The sequence below is a fragment of the Squalius cephalus genome (genome assembly GCF_949319135.1).
Source record: "Squalius cephalus genome assembly, chromosome: 7".
Lineage (NCBI taxonomy): Eukaryota > Metazoa > Chordata > Actinopteri > Cypriniformes > Leuciscidae > Squalius > Squalius cephalus.
The window spans coordinates 26709316-26733734 of NC_137128.1; the positions used below are offsets into that span (position 1 = coordinate 26709316).

Here is a 24419-nt window from a genome sequence, read left to right on the forward strand (position 1 = left end):
TAGATGATCTATCTTTCTGGATTGTTTTTATTATCTTAGTGCATGAGCACCAGTGTTAAGATGTGAACCTTTTGTTGCTGCTTCTGCAACTAATGTAGGCAAGTTTCCGAGTATAATTCCCAAATAGAAGACTGTCTTTGCAATGAAAATGTATTCAATTTTTTTTATCTTTTTATTTAATTAAAATTTCTATATTTTTAGTTTCTTTTTCTTTTTATTACTACTTTTATATTACTCAGCAGCACCTTTAATCAGTTGCAGACAGACCAAGAAAGAGTTAACGTCTCAAGGAGGCAGGAACTATGCTTTCTTTGGTCCCACCCTCTTTCTTTAGCGTGATCTCAGAGTAAAGCGAGCTCCAGCCGTGGGACAGCAGTGGGCAAAGAGTCTAGCTAAAATATATGGCACAGACTCTCCTACATGAGTCCAGCTACCACACAGAAGCAGAATAGGACAGAAGCCTGAGATACCTTCTTTTAAAGGATCATCTTAGAGGTGTCTCCATGAGAAAATAGACTGGATCTGATCGAGCTGAAGATCCATGTGTAAATGCTGCCAGAGCATCTCTTAAAGTTGCAGAGTGAAGCATGGGTTTTGACAAGGCTTGTCACTTCATCTCACATCCCCGTTTACTCGCAGAGGTGTCACAGAGGAGGTGAGAGCTGATGGACTCTTAGAAGAGGACAGTGGATATCATGCTTTGCTCTTTCTTGTTTTCCTCCAGATTTTCAGTTGTGGTGTAATTATTAACCAGAGGCAATGAGGAGTCATTTTGATCCACGAACAATGTTTACCTAAAAAAAAAAAGAGTGAAAAGAAAGTATATTTGTGTGATTTGTGTAAAGGAATTACGTGAGAGACATCACTGGATGAGTGTGCCGGCAAGATGAGCGTACCGGCAAACTGTGGATTCTCTTTCTCAGCTGACCGGGCATTAAAGCCACGGAACTGGAATTTGTATGGATCCCCATGTGCCGTCAACAGACCCATCGACATTGTGCAGAAACGCAGGCGGTAATAAACTTTGATTTATATATGTGATTCTAGTCAACATTACTGTCAAATACAGTGGGGTCCAAAAGTAGTAGACCATTAATGAAAATGCTTATATTTTTGTCCTAGCAAATTCTTTATGGGCATTGATGGTTCCATGAAGAACCTTTAACATCCATGGAATTTTTCCATTGCACAAAAGGTTCTTTATAGTGGAAAATGTTTCTTTAGATTACTAAAATATGTATATATTTATATATTTTTTTAAATGGTTATTTTAATAACTGTTCACTAAAAGGTTCTTTGTGGAGCCCAAAAAGGTTCTTCTATGTCATCGCTATGAAAACCCTTTATTTTTAAGAGAGTTATGTTATCAGAATAACAATTTGAGTGAAAGATAGATTTAAAAATTAACATTCATTTTGGAATGTCTCAGTATTTGGTATGTCTCTCTTTTGCTTAAATGACAGCGTCAGTCGAGCTGCATGAACTCAAACCTGATGATCATTTTCTTCAGAATGATTTGAGATGATCCATAGAGCTTCTTGAGCTTCAATAGAAGCAAGAACACCTGACCGTCTGTACAAAGAGTCATGATCAATGACACAAATTTAATTAGTTGATTAGTGCTCAAGAAATAGTGCAGAATCCTAAATATTTCATATTTAAAAATATAATACTAAATATCTATTATAGTTCAAAATCATATTTGTTTTGTGTGTTTATTGTCAGGTTTAAATTAGATTTGAATCCCAGACCCCACTATATATATTTTAAAACACTTGAATCTAAGGAGGTTGAAAATCAAAATTAGATGCGGTTGTATTGTACCATTGTATTACATTGATAAATTACTTTTTTTTTTTTCTTTACACCTGGTGTAGAGACAGAGACAGATTGTCATGTGGTTTGGCTGAATAAATCTACTGTGTCCATGGAATAACCTGTTGATATGCTCTGGAAACTCTTTTCAGACTGCCTCAGACAAGATCTAGTAGTTCTCTTCAGTTTGATGGCAGTAAAGCACTATGACAAATGAGCAGTTATTCTGCCAGGGTTTTGCATTACTCTGTGTGCGCAATCAGTGATCGTTCGTGAGAGTTTTCTTCTTTCGCATTTATTGTATCACAGTCTGGAAATCAGTTCATCCATAACTGTTCCACCAAATACCAAAGAGCCCTGCTTATGTTTCACTGAGAACATCCAGCATATAACACCTCACCTGAAATCAATAGGACTACATGATAGATGTTTGTTTTTTTCATTACATATTTTAGTTATTATTTTCTCTATAAACCATTAACCAATAGCATTAAGAATATGCCATGAAAAAAAATAGTTAGTGGAAGAGGAAAAAGCTGAGGAATTCAGTTTTCTCTTCATCTGTAACGGTACTGTACGTTTGGATTGTTACAGAAGTTGAAGCTGAAATTAATTTTCTACTGCATTATTGCTACCAAAAGGAATTGCAAAAATAACAACGTGGTTTCAAACAGGTTTCCTGAACGCCTGAAGGTTTGACTAACAAAACGTCTCCAAACTCACACCACTGGGATGCTGAAGCAAACAGAGCAAAGTTTTGATAGTACAGAGTCACACTGTTGACGCTTCTCATGGAAATCAACACACAGATGGCTTATTTTATAGTTGCTTTTTCATAATGACCCAGCAAAAGAAATAAAATGTCACACTTTAACTTTAAGGCAGCGACAGTACATTTGTTCAGCTGCACACCAGTTATTATTCGGAGAAAAAATACTTTCAGAAAGAGCCCAAAGTGAAGAAATAAAGGTTTCTGTGAATGCAGGATTTTCTTGCAAATTGGATTTAGAAAAAGGCCACCATGTAATCGTAATTTTCTTCATGGCCATCTACAAAAAATCTTTTTCATTTGAATTTCTTACGAGACACAATGTTCCATGTCCTGATAGAATGGTAATTTTGTCAGGGAAGTATGGGATTTATGAAATAAAGAGGAAATCTGCTTTAGTCAGAGAGGTTTCGATTTAAAGTGGACCATGAATCCTCTGTCCTCCCACAGTATCAGCAAGTCTGAGACAGTACACTCCTTTTGGACACACACACATTCGTGTCCCACTTGCATAGCCATCAATGTCAGTGTTGACAGCAGGATTACAGATAAAAAAAACATGATTTTCCATTTATTTTCTTAGGCTGTGTCTTGATTTATCAGATAAAGTACAGGACATTTGGCAGTTAGTTTTTAAAGGAAACTTAAGAGAGCATATTACTGAGATGCTGTATATTGTACCAGCCATTAAATTACAAGATACTTTGGCTTTATATATCACAATTGTGACTTTATATAGCTCAATTTGACTGTAAATCTTGTAGTTTAAAATCGCTTTAAACTAAAACACTTAAAAAAATTAAATAATTTAAAATACTTTAAATTTCACAATATGACTTTTAATTTCACAATTGTTTTTCATAGTAGTGACACTTTCTCATAATTTCATTTTTACATCTGACAATTGTGACTTTATTTCCTCTTTTAAACTTAAACAGGCTTTCATCCTTAGGAGATTCACCCGGGACTAAACATTTGAAGCTTTATGAAGCATCAGTTTTGTAGGCTATTTTTATTACATTCCTGTTTGTAAAACTGATCATTAGAATCATTAAAATAGTTTAACTAAACGTGCGATGGTCAATACCAAAAACTAAAAGCCCCTAACGTCTAAATGTATCACTCATTAGGACTTTGTGTGTGCAGACATCTGCTTCTGTTCGTAAGCCCTTCTTGTGTAGATTGTCAGGACCTGTAAACGGTTGTAAACCATTTGTCAACTGTTCAACATATTTTCTAGAGCTTCATGTCAAGAAAAATGATTTATGGGACGCAGCGGATTATAATCGCTCGAGGCTGGGAGTGCCACGTCTTCTGCCGTTAAATGTTAGCGGTGAGGTTGAGGCAACACTACTAGACGCAACGGCCCGGTTGGAGCACATTAAGGTCATTATCTAAGCACTTGGCCTTGTGCTGCTGAATTGTGTTTCCTGACAGAATATTGGTCTGTAATGAATATGCTCAACTGTGTTAGTGTTTTCTTAATCTTTATTAGAGAGGTTTGCTGTATAACATTCTTTGAGTATATCCATTTGTCTCCCTCTTGGCCGGTGTCTTGGAGTTAGATTGCAATTGTCTGAACATCTGCAGCTCATTCTTCTTGCTTTTTTTTTTTTTTTTTTTTTGTGAAATGTGTCACATGGGATTACTTTCACCCCCAAGAGATGCATCTATTTTCAGTTTAAGTCGACCTATTACAAAACGATGCTAGTGTTGTCTAAAACACATGAGGTTACATAGCTCTTAGTGTTTGTACGTACACAGTTCACAGTATTACCTGTAGCTATCTCTGAAATCGTCGTGAATTAAATGTGTATTTTTTTTTATTTTATTTTAGTGTGTCTCTAAGGCTATATCAGACTATTTTTGATTAGCTTTCCCATCACTTTAGATTGCTTTCATAATATATGTTTTGCTCTGGGCATTTTGCACTGCTGTTCTGTTGTTTTCTTATGGTCACAAAATGATCCTAGGATAACAGACTGAGCCCCGTCCGTGCCCTCTGAGAGACCCTCTGCTGTGTTCACAGAAGTGCCCCGTCACAGACCCTGCATGGAAAATCTGATGCACTTCGTTAACTCTGTTTGTAATGATGGTCTGGCATGATGCATTGGCCGGCATGTATTTTCCTCTACATTTTTTTTTATTTTAAGGATATTACTCATATAAAAATCCCTCTTCTTATTATATATTTTCTTCTTGTTGTTAGTATAATTTAATTATTTTATTGCTAAAAATAAAAAATAATAATTTGAAAGCTTTATTTAAAAAAAAAAAATCTTAATTTGTGAAATTAGACTTTTGTTAAGACACATTTTGGTAAGATTGAGTGTTATTTTAATAGTATTGATTTTACAGATTTAGTGTTTTTATGTAGGATCGTATACGCTGCAAACAGTGTGCTTCATGTGATGGGATGCAAATGAAATATTTGATATTAGTTCGAAATAAAATACAATTCACATTTTTGGTAGCACTTTATTTTAAGGTGACATAGTTACACATTACTACATGTACTTAATATAGTAAAAACAGTAAATTATGCAAAATTACAAGTAACTAACCTAAACCAAACCCTAACCGTAACTCTATAGTAAGTACATACTCAGTACTTATTTGAGTAAGTACAATGTAACTTTGTCACTTTGAAATAAAGTAAAAAAAGATTATTGAAAGAAATTAATATTTGTATTCAGCACGGAATCATTTTACTTCTAATTCAACATTGATAATAATAAGAATGTTTCTTGAACGCCAAATTATACAGCATATTAGAATGGTTTCTGAAGGATCATGTGACACTGAAGACTGGAGTAATGATGCTGAAAATACAGCTTTGCCATCACAGGAATAAATCACATTTTAAAATATATCAATAAAAAATAGACAACAGTTGTTTTAAAGTGTAATATCTCACAATATTACTGTTTTTACTGTATTTTTGATCAAATAAATGCAGTCTTGGTGGGCAAAAAACGACTGACTTTTTATGCTGAACTAAATGAGTAAACACAGATGAAAGTAAATGTTAAACTTTTAATCAAGTAGAAAAACAGTAACAATTGCATATTTTTACAGTGGAGACAGCTGATGTTATTGCACTAACAGGTAATTAATAAGGCTGAATTATATAATCAACACAGTAAACGCATTAAATGTGTTTATAACAAGGGTAGTTTTTTGTTATCAGAAGCACTCTTTTCTGTAATATGAACGTATATTAAAGTCACCACCAGTTTGCTTTTGAGCAGGAAAATGTATGTGGAAATATCTGTGTAATGCGCCTTCAAATGTCTATGACTTAATTCTGGCTAACCCCCATGCATGTTTTAAAATGTCAGTCTAAATCAGAGACAAACCAAGCTTATTTTTAATCTTGACCATAAATGTTCAGTGGAAAGCTGAGATCACAGCACTGCCTCCCTCTCTCTCTCTCTCTGTGCACCCTATTGTGCCTCAGAAATCTTTATACAATCTCTGCGGCTCTTACCGGTATGGATGTGCTCCACATTTGATGTGCACAATTAGGAAAAGGCAGCATGTACAGAAACGGTGATTAAACAATCGAGGACACATCCTCTGCCCGCAGTGTCTACGCACGAGTATGTGACCTGCTGGATGACCCTGTAATTAACCGCCTCACCAGATCGGTAACGTCTCCCGTTGTGCTTCTGTGAGACTCCAATCTCAAAGTGAAGCACCAAGAAGGGTCTTTTTTTTTTCTTTTTTTTTAACTCAAATGCATGTTCACTTGTGGTTAACTGTGCTTTTAATCTCGCTGCAGCTCTCAAATGTTCAACTTTTAGTGCTAACCATTTTATTTGTATGGCAACAGCTGCTGTCCTCCAAATCTCCTGCGGCATGTTCATGTATGTCTGGGCCCCTGGGTGTTCATTGACGTCATGTGACGTTGCGGCTCTCTTAAATGTCTTTTTTTCTTTCTTGTTGATTAGAAACAATGGAGAGAGGAACAGGATGAACAGCCTTCTGGCTGCGTCCCGGTGGACTGGTTATTCAACTATGAGACTAAACGACTTCATGAGATTCATATGAACTCGTTGCTCTGCCTCTGTTCTTCTTTCTTTACATTAAATGCGGCATTAAATCATATAAACAAACATGCCTCTATGTTGAGCCGGCGTTTCTTGCTTTTCGTAAGATGTTTTGACTATAGATTAGTGATTGTGCTGCATTGGGCTAGTGTGTGGACCCGGGTGGGACATGCAGGCTGGGCTGGTAATGTGCCCAGATTAGGACTGACGTAGCACTACTGTCCCGTGACGCATGCTGGGTGTCAAGTGTTTAGATTCTGACAGTCAACATGCACCGTGTCATACGACTGTAGAGGATTTAGTAACGGCTCTTTTACTCCTCTGACTGGAGGTGCTCTTCAAAGATTCTGCTCGAAGACTTTGTAGCGAGTTGGTATCCACTTAGAATCAATTTCAACCGGTTCCTGAAGGCAATAAGTTGAAGCCAGGGGTGTAAAATGATACCGTGTCAGACTTTTACTCAAGCCAAAAACATACTTCAGTAAAAATTGGAAAGTTCCCACATTGTACCAAGTATCGAAAGTAAAAATGTTTTCTTAGATTTTGATATTGACTGATTACAGTAGCACTAATGCTTTGTTTATGTAACGCTCTAGAACACAAAATATGCTAAATTTAACACCCTGACGCCTTTACAGAAATTATTAAAGGGACAGTTCAACCAAAAATGAAAAATCTGTCATTTAACTTGATGTCGTTCCAAACCCATAAGACTTACGTCCATCTTCAGAACACAAATTAAGATCTTCTTGATGAAATCTGAGAGCTTTCTGTCCCTCCATGGACCGCTACACAACACTTTGATGCTTCGAAAAGTTCATAAAGAGATTGTAAAATGAATCCATACGAATTGAGCGGTTTAGTCCAAATTTAACGATATCTTAATGAACTTTTTGAGGCGTCAAAGTGGTAGTTGCGTAGCTGTCAATGGAGGGACAGAAAGCTCTCAGATTTCATCCAAAAGATCTTCATTTGTGTTCTGAAGATGAACAAAAGTTTGGAACGACATGAGGGTCAGTGATTAATGACAGAATTTAAACTTTTGGGTGAACGAACCCTTTAAACTTTAAATTCAACTATAATGGAGTTTATAGTGACAGCTGTTTATGTTTACTGACTGAACAATGATATACAGTTCGTCATAGTTTTTTATCTCTATAGCTTTTTACTTACATTTTTTCTTTATTAATAATAATAATATTAATAAATATTATTATTATTATTATATACCATAAGAACAGAGTGTAAGTATATGCTCATTAAGACAAATGGTGACTATAACCAACTCAACTTATTATTATTATTATTATTATCATCATCTTCAAGTTGAGTTGGTTTATGGTCACGATGTGCCTTAAGGCTCATACGCTTGTACTCTGTACTTGCTATGTACTGTCATCATGTCTTGACTGAAAAGGGCAGCTTCATACATGCTTATTCTTTCTTGAGCCACAGGAGGCATCCTATTCCCAGAAAAACAGCCAGGAAAATTGTGCATTTTCCACAGCACTGCAAACACAAAGACTGGTCACAAGGACCAGTTCATCTTTAACCATCTGATGATGCGGGCAATTGTCATAACAGTGCACTGAACACTGTTAAAGGGATGGTTCACTCAAAAATTAAAATGATTGTTCAGAAAAGTATCTGTACTTTTCACAACAGGTTCACAATATTGTGGCCAACAGAACTCGAAACAATGCGAATTGCCAGTGAACTTGATTTTTATTTTTGCACAATTATCTGAATTTTGGAATAAACAAAACTGTGATACTAAACATATCTTATGCACTTAAATTTAGATAACTACATTTAAATATAGCTATTTAAAGCTAACAGAGAACTTGGCAAACTGAGGATCAGTGTTTCCCTTCATTTTCACTGAGAGGGGGCATCTCTCATGCTCACCTGTGAGATAAATTCAGATTTTCCATCAGTATGTGGAAATGTTTATTTTAATTCAAGTTCAATGCACTGGTATAATATTGCATCAATAATAATAATCAATTTAAATTTGAATTTTGATGGTGTTTTACCACAAACTGTGATTAATGTACTGAATTAATAGGCTGATATGCCTATGCACAATGCACTGATGCAATTCCCACATGCAGTATAAAAACAGCATTAATAACAGACTGCTTCACTGAATGATGAAATTCCCACATTCCCTTTGATGGAGGATGTCTTAAAATGGCAACATGGAAATGTGTGGGTGGATAGATGTGTGGGCCAAAAATAGCACAGTAGAAATCTCTATAAATATTCATGAATGGGGGGAAGAATCTGAGGCTACCTGCAGCTCTAAATATAGCGCTTCTGCTCGGATCCCTCGCACAGGGATGGGCTATTTATAGTAGCACTGCCGAACAGAAGTGCCTCGCTCTGAGTGTGCACAGGGACCCATAGGAAAACAGCAGTAAAGATGAGGGACGGAAGCAGAAACGAAGTGGAAGCGACAGCCTCTGCCCCGAGCACAGGTATTTCTAGAGCTGGATGCGGTGTCCCCTCACGCCAGAGCGTACAGTAGAGTGACTTAAAGAGATGTGCTATTGTGTATGTGTGTTTTGGTCCATGACGAAGAGTGCTGCTCTCCCTCTCTCTCTCTCTGTCTATATGTTTCTCGCTCCTGAATGTGGGCACATGAATAGGGTGTACCGGGTTGATTATATAATATGTAAGAGACATCCGTCTTGTCCTCATGCAACATCTGTGAAAGAGGTCGATTTGGAGGTCTTTGAAAACCCCTGTTGTACTAGATGACCACATAAACGTTACATAACTTTGAAAGCGCCATCACTATCAGATATATTTAATTCGCTCACATGTTAAAGATACAGATTGCACGTATTAAAAAAAGCTGAATATACTGTATGGTGCATTTGGTCATAATTGAACTTAATCAACATAAATTGCAGTATTATGTGTTGGAACTAGAACAACAGAGACTATAAATAGATCTCCAAAGTGGTGTTGTCTCCTTTATCGTATTATTAAGAAAATGCCTTTCCTTCTCTCTCAAATATAGAAAAAAATGTGGCCATTGACTTGCGATGTTGGTTCTCTCCTTCACACTAACTTAACACACTGTAGAAGAATACCTTCATTAGCAACGGATCGTTAGTAAACAGACAATGCATCAGAGGCAAGGACCATTGATTAATGAAATGACCTTATATGGTTCATGTCAATTTTGTGCTAGTTTGATTGGGAATTGGCTTCACCTGAGGAGGTTATTTTTAGGCCTCTCATGCTTCCACGTCAATGAGCCGAGGCTATTTTTAGCTTCGCATTCCTGCATCACACTGACCTTGAAGAACACAGCCCATTCAGAGCTTTGCTGCCTCTTGTGTTTCAGGAGGTCTTACCCAATCCACAAAACCTGAATCTGTCTGAGACGGACAGATTTACTGCACTCAGACTGTGGCTTAGAGGAGGAAGAAATCTCAAATGCATTTCTCTCATTCACTGTCACCATAACCGACGTACTAGATTTCTGTCTGTGGAATGGGGTCGAATGCTGTAGCTGACGTTCTTCCAGTGTTGCTGTATACAGCGGTGTTTAAGAATTATAAAGCGGAGTTCACATTGAAAATATTGGATTAAAAACCTAGATTTTTTAAAAAATGCTTATATGACATTGATCATGTGATTCTTTACACAATTGGTCAGATGTTTTTGCTTCCATTGAAGCACAAGATGTTCTTTGGATTGTCTCAATTCATATTATTGAGACTGAATTGAGTAATACAATTTGTAAATAATATTTTGTAGTATATATACTACAAAAGTAATATATTTTGAAAATATCTACCATTTATCAGTTATCGGCCATAACAAACATATTACTTTTAGCTTATCTATAGTAGCCAAAATTTCAATATTGGTGTAGGCCTACTCCTATTGGATAACATGATTGGTAAGTTTTACACAAACTTGTGATATATTACAATTATGTAATGTATAAAACTGTATTCACTAGTGGTCTCAGACTTTCTTGAGTGATGTAGTGTCAGAGCTGCTGGCTTGATATTAGTGAGGTATTGAAAAGTATCCTTGTGTTTGTCATGGAGTCATGGAGATCACAGAGACTGTGATATCATTTTTATCATTGTCATATTAACCCGCAAGGCTAGCTTACATCTGGATTGATGCAGGAAGTGTCTCACTTCACATTTGTGTGTAACCATTTTTATCAATGTCTCAGTGACCGTCTATACTATTTTGCCATTGGCACAGGGTGTGTGTTGAGCGTATGGTGTCATTGGGTACGATTTATCTGAAAGGAGTGTAAAAATGGCAAATTAAAAGTTAATACATCATCCCAGGTAAATTGTTCATCTTTCTTTCTGTTTCTCTTTCCTCAGTTTTGATGTTGAGAATGGGTTGTCGGTGGGCCGCAGTCCTCTGGAGTCCCAGGCCAGTCCAGGCTCCAGCCGTGTGCTGCCGGCCAATTTCCCTCACAGTCAGCGGCGGGAGTCATTCCTGTATCGCTCGGATTCCGACTTCGACCTTTCACCCAAGGCCATGTCCCGAAACTCATCCACGGCCAGTGAGCTGTGAGTATCATTCGTCTCATTCATGATCCCCTAATATACTGAAGCTCAAGAAATGTCTGGACCCTCCGATGCATCAAGAAATCTCATACTAAATGCATTTACGATGGCTTCTCTGAGTAAAAAAAGTCACATAATTTTTTTTATAATTTTTTTTTTTTTAATAACCGTTTTTTTTATTGTTTTTTTAAAGAAATTAATATTTTAAATTGATCAAAAGATTTCTATTTCAAATTAATGGTGTTCTTTTGAACTTTCTATTCATCAAAGAGTCTTGACAAAAAATTTCACAATTTCAAAACATTAGGCAGCACAACACTGATAATAATGAGAAATGCTTCTTGAGCAGCATTTCTGAAGGATCATGTGATACTGACGACTGGAGTAATAATGCTGAATATTCAGCTTTGCCATCACAGGAATAAATTATATTTTAAAATATTTTAAAACAGAAAACACTTACTTGAAATTGTATTAATATTTCACAAATTTAACTGTTCTTACTGTATTTTTGATCAAATAAAAGCAGCCTCGCTGAGCACAAGAGACTGCTTTCAAAAACACAAATCTTACCGACCCCAAACTTTTTAAGTTTCCAATCTCAGTTTTCATGTACATTTTGTCTGATTCACTGCAAGCTTCACGTGTTACAAACTGCACAAGTGTGTACTTCAGCTACAGTGTTTTGTGGCTGGAAGAGTTCTGTTAATTAGGACTGTAAACGTTGCCTCATAACAGATGTGGCTTACTCCAGCTGGTTGATTATGTCTGAAACACAGTTCTCCCAAGACACACCATTTTAATAGTGTATTACATCAAATCATATTGCTCAGCCATTTTGGAAAATCCAAGGCACTGGTTAAAAACTCCTTATTTTTACCACTTCCAGCTGTTCTTTCCATCTGAGCACGCTTGCATGTCAGCTCTGGTTTGCTGGGATTTCACAAAGTCGGAAAAAGGGCGCCACATTCTTGTTTTTTTTCTGCAGTTTATTTTTCCACTTTGCGTCAAAGCCAGTCGCCCAAATCGAAACACCTTAAGACTGGTTCACACCGCCCCAACAAAACACCAACAGGGTGAACACAACCCGCTCCAACTGCCGGTGTTTGTTAGGGCGATGTGAACTAGTGTGCTTGCTTAATCCCAGGTCACCAACTCTTGTTGTCTTTTCAAAGGGAAGAGAGTTTGAAGCACTGGGAAGTCAACTGGCTCAATCGGTGAGGAGAGAAAAATATTAACTTGAAAGGGCTGTCCCGCATTTCTCCATTACAGGATCCAGGCCGGTTCTCTCCCCTAGTGTCTAAGACCAGTCAAACCTCAGAGCTTCCCCTCTGTCCTCTTTACCACCATGAGCGATCGGCATGCCACCATAGAAGCTTTGGAATATGTGAATAAAGGCGCAACTCCCAGTGTGTTCCCTAGTTCGGCTTCTCTCCTGCTGCTCCTCAAATACACATGCATGACACACCCTGTCCGACCATGCTGAACCCATCTATGTTCTTATTACGTATTTCCATAAGCTTTTAATGTAGGATTTCTAATATCCCATTGGAGAGTCTGAGGCACCCTCCTTATGCTGAGCTGTTTTACCACCCTCTTGCTCTTCTGAATGATGGTGTGCTGTAACCTGAAGCCGACCACATCCTTAATTCTCCACAGTTAAACTCTTAGTCATTCTTTTTCACTGATCCTTAAGTAATTTTATGTGCCTCCTTTTATTATTGGGAGATTAAAGAGCTGTCTTTTCCAGTATGTCATTTTTTGAGTTTGATTTGTGATTTGTGAATGTATTTTTCTCTTACAGACATGGAGAAGACATGATAGTTACACCATTTGCACAGGTTAGTAGTAGAGTGGGTCATGAAAATGAAAAGCTTGCATAGTCTGACATTAATAGGCAATTAGAGGCTTTGCGTCATGTGGTTTCAGATGACCACTGTTTTAAGGAACATGGCAGTTTGACTCTACACCCCCTATATTTTAAAGACAGATTAATCTCCTAATATTCAGCAGTGACTTTTTTGTGTAAGTGGAGTGTGCTGCCTTTGGCATTGGCGGGAACAGCCCTTCCGCTCTTATGCAGCTTGTTTTGGGGATTTGCGTCACCACTGTACTCAGTTTACAAAACAGGCAAGGAATCCAATACCGCATTTGTCGATATGGATGCTGACAGATGAGAAATCTGCATGGCTTTGGAAATCAGATACCCTTCATGTCCTTTTGAAACTCCAAAAGAGCTGCAGAATTTAGGACAAACCAGGCTTTTTAAGCAAATCTTTTTCATTTACTAGGTCACCCCTCTATGTAACATTTATTCTCTCACTCACTCCAAAAATAATTTTATTAATCAGCGTTAATCTTGTTTGCAAGTAATAATATCTAAACATTGGTAAAACAAGATTAATGTACTTGTGAAGCAAAACTTCATAAGATATTAAGACTTCCAAATTGTCATTTCCTGTTAAAGCATAAAATATACATTTTATAATAAAAATTATATTTATTAATAAACTGTATGTTTTTATATTAATATTTTTTTTTAATATATATAATAACATATAAAATGGTTATATATATGTTATATATATATATAGATTAGGGCTGTCAAATGATTAATCGCGATTAATCGCATCCAAAATAAAAGTTTGTGTTTACATAATATATGTGTGTGTATGGAGTATAATTATTTTCTATATATAAATACACACACATGCATATATATATTTAAGAAAAATGTGTTATTTATATATAATATAAATTATATATAATATAAATATATATACACAGTATATACATGCAAATATTTCTTAAATATATACATGCATGTGTGTGTATTTATATATAGAAAATAATTATACACCGTACACACACATATATTATGTAAAAACAAACTTTTATTTTGGATGCGATTAATCGCGATTAATCATTTGACAGCCCTAATATATATATATATATATATATATATATATATATATATATATAAAACAAAACATTCTTTAAAAAGTGTTGAAAGTATCTTGTGCCGTTTTGCTTATCGATTTTGGTGGACAATAATAATTCAATTATAAATACTGATAACTGATTTATTTTTTTATTTTTGCAATGCTAAAATATGAAGCTGTAAGTAAGTTGGAGTAATTAAAAAAAGAAAGAGAGTACTAAGGAAGGATGTGTTTTTGACATGGACCCACATTATTGTTCTTCTCATAGGTCCTTGCCAGCTTGAGGACAGTGCGGAGCAACTTTGCCGTTTTGACCCATCAGCAAGACCGTGTCCCGAGCAAGTAAGCCCTAATACAGTCCTAGTAAACTGTGTAATCCTTGTTCAAATTCTTAAGTCATACTTGATCTTATAAATCTATATAGGAGGTCCTCTGGAAACTACCCACCATCCATGTGCAAGACAAGCTTACCAGGTTAGACAACAAACTCTTGTAGAACAACAAAACAGTGCATTTCTTTGTATTGCATATGATGATGAACTTATTTCAGTAGCCATGAATATATGAACTGTATTTTGCAGAGGAGCCGTTTCAGAAGCTGGCAGTGGAGACTCTGGATGAGCTGGACTGGTGTCTCGAACAGCTTGAGACTCTCAAGACACGCCACTCAGTCAGTGAGATGGCATCCAACAAGGTAGATCTACTAAAATAAAAGAGGATTCATTTCTGACAGGCCCATCCCCACTGTCACCCAGGGACACCCCACTAATAACAGTCGAACACAATTCATCAGCACTTGCTGAAAACAGCAGCCGAATACTTAACATGCCTCCGTATGAATTACACATTGGAACGGGATTCATGCATGTCCTGAATCTCTCCCCTCCCCCGACCACATCGTGTGCTGAAAAATGAGAATGAGAGTGAAGTCACGAATGAATCTGATCCCCCCCACCCTCTCTATCTCCCCCATTCCTGCTGGGGATTTCATAGCCTGTGTGACGCGTGATTGGCCCACCCACGTGCACGCGGATACATACTCTCACACACATGTGCACGTATGAACACATGTTTGTGTTTTCACTCTCACTAACATCACTAACGTTTCTAATACCCGTTCAGCAGTCACCCTGCTGTGGCTGTGGTGTAAAATATACTGTATATATATAACTGAGCGTGCAAAAACCATTAAAAGTATTTAGATTTAAATTAGGGCTGTCAAAAGATTAATCGCGATTAATCGCATCCAAAATAAAAGTTTGTTTTTAATAATATATGTGTGTGTACTGTGTATAATTATTTTGTATATATAAATACACACACATGCATGTATATATTTAAGAAATATTTGCATACATATACTGTATATATATTTATATAGTTTATATTATATATAAATATAATTTTTTATATATATATATATATAAATAACACATTTTTCTTAAATATATACATGCATGTGTGTGTATTTATATATACAAATTTAATTATACACAGTACACACACATATATTATTAAAAACAAACTTTTATTTTGGATGCGATTAATCGCGATTAATCTTTTGACAGCCCTAATTTAAATAAAAGTACTGAATTTTAGAGATAGTTAATATAATACTTTTTGTCATCAAAATTGGCAGTGCCATATTTTCATATTAGATCGGGTAAGAATGGCAAGTCATGGGGCGAGCTAAACTACGACATATTTAGAGATATATATTTTTAAATTATTTATTTTTTGGATAAAGTTTTCACTCATGTAAACTAAATACTCTATTAATAATCAAATATTCCGTGTACACTTATGCACTTTGTTTTGATGAGTTAATGTTATCATAAATAATGAAGATGAATGAAATTACTGAATTGTACATTAACATTTAAAGGTTTTGGTTCAGTAAGATTTTTTATTTTTATTTTTGGAAAGTCTCTTATGCTCACCATGTCTGCATTTATCTGATCAAAAAATATATATTGTGAAATATTATTACAATTTAAAATAGCTGTTTTTTATTTTAAGATCTTTTCAAATTTCCTTTAAAATTGTATTCCTGTGATGCAAAGCTGAATTTTCAGCATCATTACTCCAGTCTTTAGTGTCACATGATCCTTCAGAAATCATTCTAACATGCTGATTTATTGCCCAAGAAACCTTAAGTATTACTAATATAATCAATGTTGAAATCAGATGTGCTGCTTAATATTTTTGTGGAAACCTTTTTTGCAGGATTTTTGATGGATAGAAAGTAAAAATGTCACTTTTGAACAATTTAATGCATAAATCTTAATGACCCCAAACATTCGAACATCTAAATCAATATACAATATAAATAATAACTGCATGAGTTATAAGTATTAATAAAACACCAGCAACAACATGACAATATATGCAAAGCATGAAGAGGCTCCTAAAGCTTTTCGACTTCAAACCAAGTGCACATGGTGCAGCCCCAGCCCCCTGTATCCACCCCATCCAGCCCCTGCATGTGCTGTGGAGCCGAGAGCCAATCAGAAGCCTCCCCCTGACCCAGTCTCTGTTGCCAAACTCATCTGATTGGCTGGCGAGTGACAGCGAGTAGGGAGAGAGGGGGCTGCTGGGAGGAGCCTGATCTCTGTGTTTACACATGAATCAGGCAGAGTAGGAGAGCAGAGCATGCGGCAGCGATGCAAACTTGCTCCAGTCAGCGGCACACGCTCTCAGCCCGCCACAGGTGCAGCCCATGGCAGCTGGAGCTCCCGGTGCTGGGCTGAGCTCTGTGGTGCCGCCACATCATGAGCTGTGGACCGTTAGACTGCTGTGGAACCGGGGAGCTCGGGCAATCTGGACCGGAGCTCAGAGCGTGTCTGCAGCATGTGCACCGGCCGCAGGGAGCTTCTGTTTTGTTCAAGCTTCATTTGGTGCTGAAATGCCAGACGTCAGTTACTTGCTCTCTTTGTCGTGGATGTATGTTCAGGTAAGGCTCGTGTTGTGATTCTGCACATTCAGCTGTGCACTTTCATTTGGCAGCATCATGCTGGGAACAAGCTCTGAAGTTGAGAGGGATGCTCTTGTTGACACTCTATAAATTACAGATGGTGCAGAGTGTTGGTGTGAGGATGTCAGTCTGGGTGTGTTTCTGATGTCACAGTGTGTGTGTAGCTCCTACAGTACTACTGTACATTTGCTGCCTCAGTCGGAAGTGTTTCATTCTGAAACCCTGTGTATGATTACATAATAGCACTACACAGATGAAAGGCACTCCTCCTGCTTGGTCCAGCCCCTAATCTTGGATGCCTGTTGCAGCTGAATGAAGGGCTGTTACCACTCTGAATGCAGCTATATTTAGATCTGAGCATCTAAGTCATGTGATGTTTCACCCCTTAACATTTCTTAATTAAACATGTTGCTCATATTTGTAGCTTTGATCTCAAAAGATTCGGTTGGGCTTTGTATGGAAATATGAAAATGAATTGTATGGATTTATTAAAATGAAATACAAGCTGGAGATGCTGATTCTCAAAGTGTATGTGTTTTCTTGTTCTACAGTTCAAAAGGATGCTGAATCGAGAGCTTACCCAGTTGTCAGAGACTAGCAAGTCAGGAAACCAGGTCTCAGAGTTCATCTCAAGCACCTTCTTAGGTAAAATCGACTAGTGAAAATCCTTTTTCTAATTTAATACAAATGTTTTCATTTTAGATTATACCATTGGCAAAGCACAAAAATATTATGAATTGTGGAAAAAAATCTTAAAAGTATATGATTTTTTTTTTCCACAATTCATATTATTTGTGTTTGCTATATATATATATATGAAGAGTTCAGATGCAAAAGCCTCTAAGTGCCATCTGAAATTTTCTTCTAGAATGATCATTTTTATAGAGGCTTTTGCATCTGAACTCTTCATATATATATATATTTATATATATACACTATATATACTGTATATACTGTATATATATATACTATATATACTGTATATATATATATATATATATATATATATATATATACTGTGTATATATATACTGTATATAAAATATATATATATATATACTGTGTGTATATATATATATACTGTATATAAAATATATATATATATATACTGTACATAAAATATATATATATTTATATTTACATATAACTTTTTAGCTTTCATTTATTTTTTTATTTTTAGTAATTTTTGTATAATTTTCTAGTTTTTTGTTTTGTTTAACTTTTCTATGTAATATTTATCTTATTTTATTTCAGCTTTATTACAATTAACAAAGACATTTTAATAGTTTTAGTTAACAGTAACAACACTGCTTTAAAAACAACATTCACTCAAGCTGAGATGGTCTCCTCAAATCCATGTTATCCAGCATGATTTAAGAATTTGAGCATGAAGAGCGTTTTGTGCATCAATGGAAGCAGAAAATGCTGACCTAAAATGGCCAATGTCACAAATTTGCTTCAGATTTGGTTAGTGACTCAAAATCGTTTTACATCATAACGTTTCTTTGTTTTAAATCTTCAAACTTTCCATTTATTTCCTGGTTTAAATCCTATTTTTTCACAGGTTTTCAGTGCTCATTTAATGAGCTGTGTCATTGTGTGTAGTTATATATAAAATGAATCTGTGTTGCAGAGAAGCAACATGATATGGAGATTATGTCCCCATCAACCAAGGAGAAGGAGAAGAAAAAGCGGCTCATGTCTCAGATCAGTGGATTCAAGAAACCCACACACAGCTCCAGTGTCGCAGCTTCCAGCATCCCACGCTTTGGCATCAGCACTGACCAGGAAGATCTGCTGGCCAAGGTGAGCTCTCACGGCCAGTAAAACACCCTATCAGCAACTAATATCACCACAGTTAACATGGAGTTTATCTGGAGTAATTATAACAAAGTCCAATACTGTTTTAATTGTATCCAACTCCCTTTTGCAGGAGTTAGAGGACTTTGACAAATGGGGTGTGGATATTTTCAAGATATCCAAGTATTCTGGCAACCGACCGCTAACAGTAGCGATGTACACAACATTTCAGGTACAAAATGCGGAACTGAAAACTTCTCATGTAGTTTTGTTCAAACCATGACAATAACAATTGTCCTGAACCTGTAATCCACAGGAAAGAGACCTGTTGAAATCCTTTAAAATTCCTGTAGACACATTCATTACCTACATGATGGCATTGGAGGAGAACTATCACTCAGATGTTGCATACCATAACAGCATCCATGCAGCTGACGTGGTCCAGTCCACCAATGTCCTGCTGTCCACCCCTGCCCTGGAGGTTTGTCTCAATCAACTCCCTTTTCATCATCTGCTCATTAGTCTCTGAAGCCAGGCTTTTCATTCGTGGAATTCTGTTTTGCTAGGCTGTATTCACCGACCTTGAGATCTTGGCCGCAATGTTTGCTAGTGCAATACATGACGTGGACCACCCTGGAGTGTCCAACCAGTTCCTCATCAACACAAGTGAGTGGCCACGGCAGAGCAACAGCATCTTGTCATTGTGGTTGCACACTGTGTTGTTTACTAAGAGCCTAATACTTTTCTTCAGACTCAGAGTTGGCTCTTATGTACAACGATTCCTCTGTTCTGGAGAACCACCACCTGGCTGTTGGCTTCAAACTGCTGCAGGAAGAAAACTGTGACATTTTCCAGAACCTGACCAAGAAACAGAGGCAGTCTCTACGCAAAATGGTCATTGACATGGTGAGGAAATGGAGGCAATGACAAATCTGTGAGGCTATGATGGGGAGGTCCATGCCTGAGAACTACAATCAACACGTGGTTTTATTTATTTATCGTGTATTTAACTCCTTACAGGTACTAGCCACTGATATGTCAAAGCATATGAACCTGTTAGCGGATCTCAAGACCATGGTAGAGACCAAGAAGGTGACAAGTCTGGGTGTGCTATTGTTAGACAACTATTCTGATCGCATACAGGTATACTTTCAGCTTTCGTGGCACAAAGCCATTTCATACTGATACAAATTAAAAGTCCATAATTAAAAATGTATGGTTAATCAAATGCTTAGGTTCTTCAGAACATGGTGCATTGCGCTGACCTGAGCAACCCAACGAAGCCCCTGGAGCTGTACCGTCAGTGGACCGATCGCATCATGGTGGAGTTTTTTACTCAGGGGGACCGAGAGAGAGACAAGGGCATGGAGATCAGCCCCATGTGTGATAAACACAATGCTTCCATTGAGAAATCACAGGTGAGTGAGGGGAAAATGATAGGCCACAAACAGTCTTTGAAGACTTCGGGCCTCATTATGTTATTTAGATTAATCTATAGCTTTATAATAGTTTTTTTAAATTATAATATAATATAATAATATAAAATATAAATATATTGTAATAATAAAATATATGTAGTTATAGTAATAGATGTGTGTTGTTAAAAATCATTTATGTTAATTGAAATAAAGCTGAAATAAAATAAAATATAAGATGAAAAACCTAACATTAAAAAACTAAAACGACAATTACAAATGTTGCTTTGGCAACTAATTAAAATAAAATAAATTGTTATTTATCTAAACTGATGTAAAATTAATTAAAGCTAAACAGAAATCTAAAACAAAACAAAATATAAAACAAATGTACATTTAAAAAAAAACTCAAATGAAACTTAAAAATATAAAATGTAAATAAAAAAAATAAAAAGTGCATACTATAATAATACATAAATAATACTAAAATAACACTGATTCCTGATCAGCACTCTGGAGGACCATAATAAAAATAGTATATAAAGTGTGTATATGTATACTGTATATGTATATGTGTGTGTGTGTGTGTGTACACACAGATAGATTAATATTATATAAAGCTAAAAATAGATATTATGATATATCCATATATGTTATATATGTATATGTGTATATATATATATATATATATATATATATATATATATATATATATATATATATATATACATATATATATATATACATATATATATACAGCTCTGGAAAAAATTAAGAGAACACTGCAAAATTATCAGTTTCTCTGGTTTTACTATTTATAGGTATGTGTTTGGGTAAAATTAACATTTTTGTTTTATTCTATAAACTATAACTACATTACTAACTAAATTAACATTTTTGTTTTATTCTATAAACTACTGACAACACTGACAAAATTCCAAATAGAAATATTGTCCTTTAGAGCATTTATTTGCAGAAACCGACAACTGGTCAAAATAACAAAAAAGATGCAATGTTGTCAGATACTGTAATTTTACCACAGGACGTCTGTAATATTAATGGCCAATTCGCACAGGGAATAAGATATCTCAGTAAAACTAGCAGAAGTGGGAGGGGTAACTCGATTTTTGCATTGCCGCCACCTTCCTGGTGTCGTTTTCTGCAAATAAATGCTCTAAATGACAATATTTTTGTTTGGAATTTGGGAGAAATGTTGTCAGTAATTTATAGAATAAAACAAAAATGTTAATTTTACCCAAACACATACCTATAAATAGTAAAACCAGAGAAACTGATAATTTTGCAGAGCTGTACATTAGGGATACTATATCTTTAAGTAACATGAGTACCAACACTTGTATACAATTATTAGTGAAAATCCACTTTTTGTAGAATCATATTGACTGTGTATGCTTCATCCATCAGGTGGGCTTTATTGACTACATCGTGCACCCACTGTGGGAGACCTGGGCGGATCTGGTTCACCCTGACGCCCAGGAGATTCTCGACACGCTGGAGGACAATCGTGAATGGTACCAGAGCATGATCCCTCACAGTCCCACTTCCACTCCTGAGGAAAAGGGCGGTGTGGTTGGGATGGGAGCGATGGGTGGAGGCATCGCCTCAGCGGGGGAGAAATTCCAATTCGAACTGACCTTAGAAGAGGAAGGGGAGTCTGACGTTGAAAGTCCGGTGGACGAAGAATTCCCCACCATTGCACAGGATTCCTCCTGGACAGATCCAGAAAGCAAACATCCGTCTTCGGCTCCCCGCACACATCACACCAACCTGACCGCCCGCTCCCCTGGCTGCAGGACAATGTCTTTTAAGATTGGTGAGCCACTAGACAGTGAAGATGAAGATAGAGAACTTGACCAAGAAGGGAAAAGCGTATCGTGCCTGCGCCTGGGAACATAACACTAGTGCACTTTTTCATTTAGTTTTCGTTTTCTTTCGTACCTCTTCTTCACCACCTCCCTATCCCTCTCCATCCCGTTCTTAGCTTGCTCGGGCAGAGGCGACGCAGTGCAGGAGAGCAAAGGATAGGTAGGAAAGCTTCCATGGGACGTTTTTTTACACAGTAGTCACCTTGCACTGGAGAGAGCTCCTACTCTACAGACTGTCAAACCATGAAGCTTTCTTAAAACGTGCTCAACAGTTTCATGACTTCGGGATGCTGGAAACTGCCTGTGTTATATGGACAGAGGAAATGTACTCAAATGTCTTCCTGTGACATCCCAGGTTTAAAGTTAACAAACAAGTGGACCTTTGAGAGCCGTCCGAACATATTGATTGATAAACAGGACGCTTTTTATGTGAGACGTATGTGCACTAAAATGTTTTTTAAAAGATACACTGTTGACTTAAAGCTGGTCTATTATTAGCTGAACAAAAACAACCTAACCTTAACACAACAGAACATCTCAGGATTCAAAGAAACGATTGCTTTCATGTAGCAAACAGCTTGAGGGTACCCACATAGTGACCGCCGTCTTCCTTGGATCGCTAAAAAAAATCTGTAGACTGAAGTCGAGCCATGATTGTGATCTTTTGTATTTGTATGTGACGCCACCTAGTGCTTAATAGTGGAACTGGAGCCACATTTATAGGATTTACCACTCCAGCTGAACACCATGGCTTTGTATTGTTGTTCCTTTGCACAGATGATACTCATTTGACTATTATAATTTTAACTTAAAACCCTTCTCACATTTATTTGTAGTATTGCTGCTTTAATTTATGACATTCACATGGTTTACATATGCTTCTCGTTTATTTTTCTATTCTGCTTCATCCAAAGCATGAGCGTAAGCATTAATACGTTGTATGTCACTGTTTTAAATCGGCTTGCTTAGGTAGCACTTTAGAGATATCTTTGTCATTACCAAACGTTGCTCCATCATTAAGGGCTGGAGTCATTCTTAGCGTACAGAAGACTGTGATTGGCTGTGGTCAGCAGGGTAACCAGCATGTGTACGTACCCTGTAAGGTGGTCTCTTGAAGGCTGAGCTAGAACGGAAACCCACGTTAGCTGTGTAGGAAGTGATCGGTGTCCTTAAACCACATGTGTACTTTCTCTCTGTTTCTGTGCTGGTCACACTGAAAAATATGAGGTATATTACCATCTGTACAAATGTATGTCTAAACAGAAGTGAGCACTTTGTTCTAAAACGAGAGCTGAGCGCTGCAAGAGAAATTCAGTTGTCTAACACTAAAGCCAAAGTTTGTTTTCTGTGCCAGACCTTTTATGTTCTTTGGTTTTTGGCGATTGATCAGTGCTCTGCTCTTCACAGGGACATAGCCAATGACAGTACAAGTGCCAAGCAAGCATGATCCATGCTGTACTGTAATTTCCATTGTGCCACTGGCTAATTTCCATCAATGACATCTACTACTGTCAGTAACATACTGATTGGATAATTTAGTTGTCTTTCTTCTTTATTCAAAACTGTTGTTTTGTCAAGCTGAAATTTTATTTAAGATTATTCATGATAAATAACAGGTTTCATAAGTCTTTCTGAAAGACTTTTTTTGTGTGTCCTTTTTATACCATGGTATGAATTTTAATATTGGAGACAGTGAATCTTTGTATGTAAACGGGGCTTTTAATTATTGGCTATATGTTCATCTTAATGTCAGTCTGTGCTTTTAACAGCAACGTTTCGTGTGGTGAAAGAAATGCTGAGTGGCCATGCAAAGTTTCGCCTGACTATACAACGCACACCTGTGTTTGGTCTCATTCTGTCGCAGATCTGACAATCCCAACAGTACTGTTTACCACTACAATGCTGTTACTAATGTTGCTGTGATTGTTTTCCTGTTCCCAATGCCAATAAACAAAGACATATTAGTTAGCCGGACTCTTTGTGTTATATGGAAGGCAGCCCATTTTTGCCACTGCTTTGGTAAATAATAATTATGACATAAAAAGTCACAATTAGGCAAAAACTCAATTGTAACATAAGAAGTTGAAATTATGGAATCATAACCATAATTATGACATCAAAAAGTCAAATAATTAAGATAATTGAGAAATAATAGTCGGAATTATGACATAAAAGGTCAAAACTGTTTCTCGCATAATTTCGAACTTTTG

General features: G+C 36.6%; 1 protein-coding gene across 6 annotated transcripts in view; it reads left to right on the top strand.

Moving 5' to 3' along the window:
* The window catches only part of pde4ca (phosphodiesterase 4C, cAMP-specific a), a 40815-nt gene extending 17322 nt beyond the window's left edge, over nt 1-23493 (top strand). For 3 of the 6 annotated variants that reach the window (XM_079877060.1, XM_079877061.1, XM_079877063.1), the window contains 14 exons: nt 11004-11195; nt 12997-13033; nt 14403-14476; nt 14559-14608; nt 14716-14828; nt 17660-17753; nt 18742-18914; nt 19042-19140; nt 19225-19389; nt 19475-19574; nt 19660-19814; nt 19929-20051; nt 20144-20326; nt 21749-23493. In XM_079877060.1, the coding sequence (XP_079733186.1) occupies nt 11004-11195; nt 12997-13033; nt 14403-14476; nt 14559-14608; nt 14716-14828; nt 17660-17753; nt 18742-18914; nt 19042-19140; nt 19225-19389; nt 19475-19574; nt 19660-19814; nt 19929-20051; nt 20144-20326; nt 21749-22240 (2050 nt within the window). In that variant the 3' untranslated portion in view covers nt 22241-23493. Of the gene's footprint in view, nt 1-366; nt 656-845; nt 1015-9006; nt 9117-11003; nt 11196-12765; nt 12808-12996; nt 13034-14402; nt 14477-14558; nt 14609-14715; nt 14829-17659; nt 17754-18741; nt 18915-19041; nt 19141-19224; nt 19390-19474; nt 19575-19659; nt 19815-19928; nt 20052-20143; nt 20327-21748 lie in introns of those variants that run through there. The other 3 variants (XM_079877062.1, XM_079877064.1, XM_079877065.1) reach the window with 3 other exon arrangements.
* The last annotated feature ends 926 nt before the right edge of the window (nt 23494-24419 follow it).